At 36.4% G+C, this 10,669-nt stretch overlaps 1 protein-coding gene across 1 annotated transcript; it reads right to left on the bottom strand.

Moving 5' to 3' along the window:
• Positions 1–382: 382 nt before the first annotated feature.
• LOC136229364 (pentatricopeptide repeat-containing protein At5g65560-like) lies at positions 383–8,185 on the bottom strand. Its single transcript, XM_066018094.1, has 3 exons — positions 5,106–8,185; positions 4,871–4,968; positions 383–680 (listed from the first exon to the last, which is right to left on the bottom strand). The coding sequence occupies exon 1, from the start codon at positions 7,994–7,996 to the stop codon at positions 5,261–5,263; it is 2,736 nt and encodes a 911-aa protein (XP_065874166.1). The 5' UTR covers positions 7,997–8,185; the 3' UTR covers positions 383–680; positions 4,871–4,968; positions 5,106–5,260.
• Between the last annotated feature and the right edge of the window lie 2,484 nt (positions 8,186–10,669).

The following is a 10,669-nucleotide window of genomic DNA, read 5'->3' as shown; positions in this document are numbered from 1 at the left end:
TTATATGTTTATGCATGTTACAAAATAATATTATGCATTATAAATAATAAAAGAGAGAATGCAACCCATTTCCACGCTATTTCTGGTATTGACAAGGCTCTTGCTCATTATTAGGTAGCTGGATAATGATTTGAGAATCCAAAGTCGTTTTCTCTTTTTATTAATTCTTTCTTCTTTTTGGACTTCTCTGTATGCCTACTATGCTACTGAGATGCATAATTGACTGTCCAAGTGCAAACAACTATTATAATTCAATTCAAATTACTTTGCAGTAAACTTCATGTATATGGAACAAATATAAAACTGATGAATAATTCAAATTTAATTTGCTTTCTCAATCCCAAAAAAAAATCAACTAAACCATCTTCATCATGGAACAGTAAAACCAAATTCACTCTGCCTTTCTTCTTTTATTTGATCAAATTGTAAGCTGCTATGTATACAATGGATTATCTTCCTGTTAAATGATCTACCAAAGGTTTTCCAATGCATTTATTGTCTTCCCATAAGTAAATGAATAAAGCAATTGATCTACTGCTGGTTACAGTAATAAAATAAGGTATACAATTGTACAACTAAGTTGATATTCCCTCGTATTATGTACCTTTGTATCGAGTTCTTGAGTCACTCTACAAAGTTTGAATTTGCCGGATTGCTGCATCCAAATGCAATGCTATTTCCTGCCAAAGAAAGGAAGACCAGGCATCAGGCATGTGAGATTGTTCTTTTTCTTCTTGTTCTTTCACTGTTTCAAAAGTAGCAAGGACAAGCAGTCTATCATTTGAAGTAATAATCAAGAAGACAGATTAGTTGTTTTCTTTTATAATCATTAAGCCATGTCTGCACAGTTTTGTTTCCTTGTCCACATGTGATTTCCATAAGAAATTAAGCAGTCTAGTTTAATGAACAGACACAACTGAATAAATTGAAAGTCTAAGGGTGAATGGAAGACTAAACAAAAGATAGCATGCCATCAATGGAATACAAACTTTAATATGCTTCCAACATATTTTTTCTTCAACAGCCACATCAAGTAGAAGATACTTCATAATCGGCGTTCAGCAACGGAAATAGCAGATAATGAGTAATATAATAAGTATGGCTTATTGCATTTTAAATCCCACTAGCAAGCTTCTACTGCATTATAAGTTATAAATCTATCCTAGGTCAGAGCTTCCACATGAGCTTTGCTTGTTCAATCTTCTTCTGTAGTAAAGCTATCTATTTACTCATGTTTGTAAAGAGACTGACACGGTGACACTGCTGACTAAGATTGTGGTATTGCAAGGATGCACTAACAACACCAACAACACCACCTTAGTCCCAAAATGATTCGGAGTCGGCTAACATAAACCGTCATACGAAACCGTGAAATCAAATCGTGTCAGCAACATAAATTCTCACTCCACTCCGTCCTATCCACTGTCATATTTTCCTCAATACCCAATAAACTCATATCAGTTTCAATCACCCGCTTCCAAGTTTGCTTAGGCCTTCCCCTACCCCTCACCATTGCATCCCTTTCTTCGGCTTACATGGCCAAACCACCTTAGTCAGTTTTCCCTCATTTTATTCTCAATAGATGTAACCCCTAATTTCGTCCTAATTGTTTCATTCCTCACTCGATCCTTTCTCGTATGACCACACATTCATCGCAACATACGCATCTCCGCCACCGACATCTTATGGATGTGACAGTGTTTCACTGCCCAACATTCTATTCCGTATAACAATGCAGGTCTAATTGTTGTGCGGTAGAATTTTCCCTTCAATTAGGCATACCGGGTCGCAAAGGAAACCCGTAGCACTCTTCCACTTCGACCCTAAATAACAGATGCAATCCGAGCCCTGGATAACCCTCCCATCCCATCCAGGGTGATTGTCCCTACCTCCCTACTCCTGTCGCCGCTAAACTTAAACTCCAAATATTCCATCTTACTTCGGCTCAACTTAAAGCCTCGATATTCCAAAGTTTATCTCCATAATTCCAACTTACTCCACACACATTCTTTCGTCTCATCAACCAACACAATATCATCTGCAAACAACATGCACCATGATATACCGTCTTGAAGTGAACTCGTTAATTCATCCATAACAACGGCAAAAGGAAATGAGCTAAGTGCGGAACCTTGATGCACTCCACTCCAATCGTAATAGGTAACTCTTCGGTCTTCCCAACACTGGTACGTACACTCGTGCACGCTCCCTTATGCATGTCCTTTATGATGTCAATATACAACAACAACAAAGCCTTAGTCTCGAAATGACTCGGGGTCGGCTAACATGAACCATCATATAAAACCGTGAAAATCAAGTCGTGTCAGCGACACAGATTCGCTCCCTCCACTCCGTCCTATCCACTACCATATTTTCCTCAATTCCCAATAAACTCATATCACTCTCGATCACCCTCCTCCAAGTTTGCTTAGGTCTTCCCCTACCCCTCACCACTACATCCCTTTGCCACTCTTCGGTTCTCCTAACCGGCGCATCGAGCGCTCTACGTCTCACATGGCCAAACCACCTTAGTCGGTTTTCTCTCATTTTATTCTCAATAGATGTGACCCCTACTTTTGTCCTAATTATTTCATTACGCACCCGGTCCTTTCTCGTGTGACCACACATCCATCTCAACATACGCATCTCCGCCACCGACATCTTATGGATGTGGCAGTGTTTCACTACCCAACACTCCGTACCATATAACAATGCTGGTCTAATTGCCGTATCTTATGATGTCAATATATTTCCGCAAAATGTCTTTCCTTATTAAGACCCACCAAAGTAATTCCCTTGGTATCTTATCATATGCCTTCTCCAAGTTAATGAAAACCATATGCAAATCTTCCTTCTTATTCCAATAGTGCTCCATTAATTGTCTCATTAGATGAATGGCCTCCATAGTGGAAAAATGCACCTTTGAGCACTGAATTTAAAAAAATCTATTGAGGTCTTAAAAGTTTTTTTTTTATTTTGTGAATTGGAGCCTTTAAACTTTTATTTTATGGTTAATTAGATCATTTTATACTTCAACACTTGTAATAATACAAGGACCCAATTAAATAAAAATTAAACACATGCTTTAAAAGAACTCGAGAAACTAAAAAATAAAGTTCAAGGGGCTCCAATTTTTGAAAATAAAAGTATAGGGACTAAAATAACAAAAAACAAAAGGAAAAAAAAGCATCTTGAGGCCCCTAATCTTTCAATTTTTGGTTTATTAAGCCCTTGATCTTTATTTGGACACATTAATCCTTGATCATTTACATTTTTGTCATATTAAGTCTTTGTTTGCCAAATTAGTTAGTTATGAACATCTAATTCAGTTAAAAAGGCATTATTCATTTCATCCGTGTCTAAAATTATATTTTAAAATTATATTTTTACAGTTTGAAATAAGTTTTTACATTTTCTTATAGCTCACATTACGCATATCAAAAACTGCTTTGAAACTATGAAAAAGACAAATTTCGAAGGGTGAAATGAATAAGACTTTGTTAACCCAGTTTTATATTCAAAGCTGATTTTTTCGATCATCAGGGTCTTAATGTGACCAAAAATAAAAGAACACGGGCTTAATGTATCCAAATAAAAGATCAAGGGCTTAATGAACCAAAAAATGAGAGATAAGGGGCCTCATTATGCTTTTTGCCAAAAAAAAAAAGTTCGCAAGTCTAGTAATGCACTTTTCCTAGAATAGTAGAACCGCAGAGTTTTACTATATGGTAGAGCAAGTGTTGTCAATGGTAAACTGCGAACTGGTGGAATTCAAAGTGTTTGTGGGAGGATTGCCGTAAAATCAATGATAACTGTCATTGTGCATTGAGATAAAATTCATACAGCAGGAAGATGCTGCCAATGCTGATATTTACAAAAGTGTGACACTGTTATCAACATGATCAAAGTATCGGCTATGGTGACACTTTGCTATGGTGATGGTAGGTCAGAAGTGCAGGAGTTGTTCTGACAGATCAAAAAAGAGAATGACACTGTGACACGGTTTTACCTCAATGCTGCCTGAACCTTGTGCATTGAGTCCTACCACAGAATATATAAAGCAGAAAACCTCACTGAGTATCATATCGTACGTCCTACATATAGTTTTACTACTATGCTTATTTATCTAGAGCCATCTCTATTACTCTTTATTTTAAGGAGAACTGAACTTTAAGTTTCTTTCAAAAGATACGTGTTGATGCAATTCATAAGTTGGTAGCAATTTTATGATTTCATCTAACCTTTTCATATACCCTTCAATTTCTGAGAGCAATTTTATGATCTCATGTGACCTTTTCATATACCCTGCGGAGTTATTAGGCCAGTTCCTAGTCTTCTTTCTTCATAAGTAATAGTATTCATGCATTGCTATTTGCTTATTTACTCAGTCATGGAGGCTCTTACGGACAACAAATGAAGTATTAACTCGATGAAAATCTTGGTCAGTACTAACTTTAGCTGTAAGGTTGGATATTGAAGAACAATTAAAGTGCTCAAACATATAAAATGCATTTCAAAGGTTCTTCTACCATATATTGAATTAGTTTTTGCAAAAAGGATTATTGGTGAATCTTTATCAGCATCTCATTAATTTGAAATACGAACTTCTAAAGCACGGACTAAGTTATTGGGGCTTTATCAATAGTTCTCAGCAAATCAAGTAAGAATTTTTTAATGCATGGAACCAAGAATGAAAATATAGATAGTCATTTTAATTAAGGGCCCAAAATAAGCATAATGGCAAGTACACAATAAAAGAATGTTCAGTTGCATGCAGGTACAAAGCCAGCCATAGCAACAAATTTAAATTAACCAGACGAGTCAAATTTTCTTCTTATATATATAATTCTATTAAGTTATTCCTTTTTACCTGGAAATTTTCAGCACCTGCACCTCTAAACAAGTCACCAATGCTTCCCCATCTTGTCATTTTTAGAATTCCAGTAGACACAAAATTTGATGTAATTTCTGGCATTACCAAAAACACTATCAGAATCAAGCTAATCTAAAATAATCTTTACACAACAGAAATAAATAATTTATGTTGTATACAGATAATGTAAAAAGGAATGCTGGATAAAGGTTGAGCACCATCAGATGTTTACCTTATTGGAGAATGAAGCTGCAAAGTACAGCGAGCTCAAGAAATTATATACACAAATGAAATGCCATCTATTTGGTCTGTCATAGAGTGCAATTTAGAGATCCCATTCCTGAGTTCTCATTGCGACAATGCACCATAGCTTTTGCGTCACAATAATTATTTAGGGGAGCTCAATTCTTTCAACTTCTTAGTTGTGCAGTCATTGTCTAGAGATTTGCCATGTTTAGCTAGTTCTCTTGCCAATATAATATATGTATGCAAACTGAAATTACACTTCCGAGATTCCATAAGATGGAGAAATTTCATGCATAAATCTGAATATCCTTCCTGCAATAACCCATCAACCAAAACTATCCAAACAATGAGATCATTATTCCATTGTTTCTCAAGCAAGTTCTCAAATATACTCTGAGCTTCCTCCACCCTACTTACTCTACAAAGTGCACAAATGAGTACTTGATACATAGAAGGAGAAGGCCTGCAGCCTTTTTCAGCCATCAGATTGAATATATTCAGAGCAAGATTTACTTCTAGATTCTTACAGTGAGCAACTAAAAGTCGGCAGAAGACATCGTTGTCAGGAGACAAACCTTTCTCTTTCATATTCTGTATCAATTGACTTGCCTCATATGATCTGCCCTCTCGACACAAGCCACTGATTAAAGTACTGTAAACATCAATGGTTGGTTCACATCGATTCTCTGACAACCTAGATAAAAGGTTGCCAATCAAATCAACGGCAGTATCTCTCTCATTTGAACTGCAATCATACATTGACTCATTTTGAGCCACTACTCTTCTTGTGAGTAATTGGCATTCTTTCTGCAAGCCCTTCAATAGTACAGAGTAAGTTCGGTAATTTGGTCTGCAGCCCATCTCAACCATTTGCTGAAGAAGTGTAAAAGCATGATCTAGATTACCAAGCAAAACATAACCATCAATGAGAGATGTGAATGCAATCACATCAGGAGCCAATCCTTTTATCCCCAATTCGTGAAATAACTTCTCTGCTGCATCGGCCTTGCCTTCGTGACAAAGGCCATAAATCAGAGAACTATATGTCTGCACATTCGGCAAACAATTATTCATTTCCATCTCATCAAAAACCCTGAATGCTAAATCGGTTGCACCATTCCTACAAAGTCCATGAATCAAAGAAGAGTATGTGATGGTGTTTGGTACCAATCCTTGCCCTTCCATCTTAGCACAAACTTTCCTAGCTTCAGAAGCTTTATTATCATTAGACAAGGCACTTATAATAGCATTATAAGTTTCAATACTAGGAGAACAACCGTTTTCTTCCATCCTCTCAAGTAATGACAAGGCAATATCTGTCTTCCCCTCTTTGCAGTAACCATCAATCATAGCTGTATAATTCCACTGGTTTGGCTTTATGCCACATTTAACCATCTCACTGAAAAGCTCAGTTGCTACATCCAATTTACCACCTTTGCAAAAACCTGAAATAAGTTCACAATAGGTCCTCACATCAGGTTGACAGCCATTCTCCTTCATGATGAACAAAAATCTCATTGCGTTATTATGATGCCCCAATTTGAGGTTTTCAACGATGAGAGTATTATATGTTACTATGTTAGGAGATGGACCGACCTGAAGCATTTTACTGAAAACCACCATTGCCTTCTCCATATCATTCATTGCAAACAACCCCTTTATAATCTGGTTGTATGTTTGAACATTCGCCAAGGTAATCTTTCCTTCCATCCAATCAAATATCTTTACAGCCATACTGCATCTCTGTTCCATACACAATCCATTTATCAACGCATTATATGTAACCGTACCAGGAACTAAACCTTTCCTCATCATTTTATGGTATAGCCCTATTGCCACTTCCATTTTTCCCGCATGAAACAATCCGCTTATTAGAGCTGTATATGTTTGTACGTTTGGACTACAACCCCTGTTCCTCATAGTCATCACAAGATTAATGGCTTCATCCACAAGCCCAACCTCACACAAAGAAGTAATTGGCACTGTATATGTGTAGACAGTCGGCTCAATCCCTTTGTTAATCATTTCTTTAAGCATAGCCATTGCTTCAGAAATCCTCCCTTCGTTGCACAAACCGTTGATCAGAGTTGAATAAGTGACTGAATTAGGCTCACAACCATCCTTAACCATTCTATCCCAAATCTCAAAAGCCCTATCTAAATTACTGTTCCTACAATATCCAAGAATCAATGAGGTATATGTGAAGGCATCAGGACGCATACCAAATTCAAATATCTTATTAAAAACCAACATAGCCTCCCGAATCATCCCCTTTTTGCAGAAAATATTAATCACAGTATTAAATGTCAATAAACTGGGTTTAACCCCACTACTCAAAATTTGAGTATACACATTTTGAGCTAAAGTAACCATGTTGAATTTGCCTAACTGAAGCAAAAGAGTATTATAACTGTACAAAGTAAACCGGAAAACACCATTAACACTGATTCCATTCAAATAATCAATTACCCTTTTAAGCTCATCCTCGTTTCTACAAGCTTTCAGCATCAAAATCCTAACATGGTCAGCAGGAGCAAACAATTGATCTTTGACGAGCCTATTTAGCATTGAAACAAAACATGGCATATCATGTTTGTAAAAATTTCTCCTGGAAATCCAAAAAAAGAACTTAAGGGCAGCATCAGTATTATTGTGGGAATTAATGATTTTGGAAACATGAAAAGGAGTGAGAGCAGAAGCGAGTCGACAGAAGTTAGGATTTTTGGGCCAGTGGGGATCGGTGTACAAGAGGTCGAGGACTTTGGAGATTAAGTTGGGGTTTTTGGTGGAATCGAAGTTGGGTTTAGAAGAGAAGAAGAGGAAACGGAGATGATGATATTTCAAAAGAAATGGAGATTTAAGGGAGGGTTTGAACATTATGGAGGTGATTGGAGTTCATGAAGGAGAGGAAGGGTAGTGATTAAGGAGGAGAAAGTGAGGATCTGAAGAATGCATAAAGGAGTTTGACGAATCGGAAGTGTACGTGTTCATTGGAGGACCATTGCTAGTAACTGCTGCTCAAAGCAAGAGAGGAGTTTTGGCCTCTCAACAACTCTTTAACTGTTAGGGTTATACTCTTAACCTTTCATGTTCGAAGCTGCTTCACCAGCGTTAATAAATTTTTTTCCCAGTTTATTAGTATTATTATTAGGGTAATTAATTTATTAGTTCCTATATTTTGACAAAACACACTGTTTAGTCCCTATATTTTCAAAAACATATGATAAAGTTCCTAATCTTTTTCTCGATGAACTGTTTAGTCCCTAATGTTTTTTTCGATGAACTGTTTAGTCCCTGCTGTTAGACTCTCATGAAGATTTTGTTAGTCAATTTGGATTTGTGTTCTTCTTTTCCTTTCCTTTAAACTCAAATGAATCTGAAATCAATTTTGAGTGTTCTTCTTGATTTTCTTTTTAATCGTTCAAATTCGTAAGCATTTGGTCTTTTCTTTTTCTTGTTCTACATACAAATAGCTTCTTCTTTTAAATTGGATTTCCTCTTCTAAAGTTTGAAGGTAAATAGTAAAGGGTAATTTAGTCATTTCCGAAGTCATAAATGGTAAAAAATCTAACAAACAGACGGAATGACTAAACAGTTCATTGAGAAAAATGTTAGGGACCTTACCATGTGTTTTTGAAAATACAGGGACTAAACAGTGTGCTTTGTCAAAATATAGTGACTAATAAATTAATTACCCTTATTATTATTAAGGTTAAATTACACCCATGACCACTGAACTTTACCTATTTTAACATTGTAGCCACTGTATTTCAATTCTTAACGGTATGACCACTGAACTTTATACTTTTTAATATCGGTGGCCACTCAACGCTTCAAAACGACCGTTGACGGTCTCAAAATAAAAAAAAAATCGAAGAGTTAATTATATTTTAATAGCTTAATTCTTGAAATTTTTTGTTTTGAGGTTATTTAGGTGTTGTTTGGTTATGAGAGAGAGTGAATTTTTAAAGTGGGAAAGATCCAAAAAAAAATGTAATTTTGAAAAATAAAAAATGTGATTTCATGGTAAATATCTTTCTGAACAACTTTAATTCTTGAATATTTCATTTTAAGGTCGTTTACGGTCATTTTGAAGAGTTGGTTAAAATTGAGTGGCCACCGGTGTTAAAAAAATGTAAAGTTCAGTGACCATATCGTTAAGAATTGAAGTTCAGTGACCACAATGTTAAAATGGGTAAAGTTCAGTGGCCATGGATGTAATTTAAAACTAGCATCAAACTTCACAAAAATGGAACTAAGTGTAAAGGAAACGAGAAAATAAAACTACTTCGCACTGCGAAATAAAAACAGTTAAATTATAATCCACAATTGACGCAACTGCGAAATAGATGACAAACTGTGAAGGCACTCCTCCACTCAAAGTTAATTTCGCAATCATAGAAACATTCTGCAGTAGAAGCAACTGCGGAGAAAATTCAAATGAATGATATGAATTTCCTTCGTAGTTGCTTTCACTGGGGAAGATTTTCATGATTGTGAAATTAACTTCCTGGTGAAATAAGAGGATTTCTAACATTTAATCACGTAAAATACATCACAGATAACATTCAATAAGTATCTAACATAACTATAGCCCTAATAATCTAATAAATCACTGAAAATATTACTAAACCCTAAACCAATGAATTCTAAATCGCAATAAAACCATAAACCAGTAAACCCTCAATCGCAACAAAACCCTAAACTAACTATAAACATGATATGAGATTATCACTTATCTTCTTTCCGACCTTTACCATCGAATTACAACAATACATGGCACCAAAATCGCAGTAGAAATCGCATACAAAATGTAGCAAAAATTGCACAAACAAGCTCCGCAGTTTGTCTTCGCACAAGTAATGTTCCGCAAGAATTGGTTAAGTCACACTCATAACAAGGTTATATTAGTAAAATATATTTTCAATAAATTATAGATAAAAATTGAAAAATACCAGTAATATTCTCTCTAGTGGCCGAAACCCTAAAGCCACCTTCCTTGATGAGTACGCCACCGTTGAAAGCGCCGGACGACGGCGGAGGAGAGACTGTCTTCATGGATACCGAAAACATAACCTCCTATAGAGATTCACTGATGGGCAAGAAGACTGGTGAAACCAAATATATCCCCAAAGATCTAATGGCTGATGGCCTGCTGTCAGTATCCTTTTCAAACCTGTTAAAACCAAGTTTCATGGTTTCCCCCGAACTTCTCGATACATGGGCAACTCCATGGCAATCTGCTCTAATCATCAAAGTCCTCGGTCGTAATGTTGGAGACATTGCCCTCCAAAGGTGAGCCCTAGAACTGTGGAAACCAAAAGGGGACGTGGAAATTATGGACGTAGGCTACGGATTTCACATCGTACAATTCAAAGACCCTTAAGACAAAGACAAGGTGATAAGGGAAGGACCATGGACCATACAAGGACATTACTTAGTGGTTCGAACTTGGTCCTCTGATTTCAATGCTGCCACAGCAATAATAGCCTCAACAATGGTATGGACCAGATTCCCAGACCTACCTGTGCAACTGTATGATGCAGACTT

This window comes from Euphorbia lathyris, chromosome 5 (genome assembly GCF_963576675.1).
Source record: "Euphorbia lathyris chromosome 5, ddEupLath1.1, whole genome shotgun sequence".
In the NCBI taxonomy this organism is placed as follows: Eukaryota; Viridiplantae; Streptophyta; class Magnoliopsida; order Malpighiales; family Euphorbiaceae; genus Euphorbia; species Euphorbia lathyris.
The sequence above is the reverse complement of the archived record's forward strand: the minus strand, read 5'-3'. Positions and strand labels throughout refer to the sequence as shown.

What these genes read in the sequence shown, in the direction of transcription:
- LOC136229364 (XM_066018094.1), bottom strand. Translation starts at nt 7,996, where the DNA reads ATGTTCAAACCCTCCCTTAAATCTCCATTTCTTTTGAAATATCATCAT.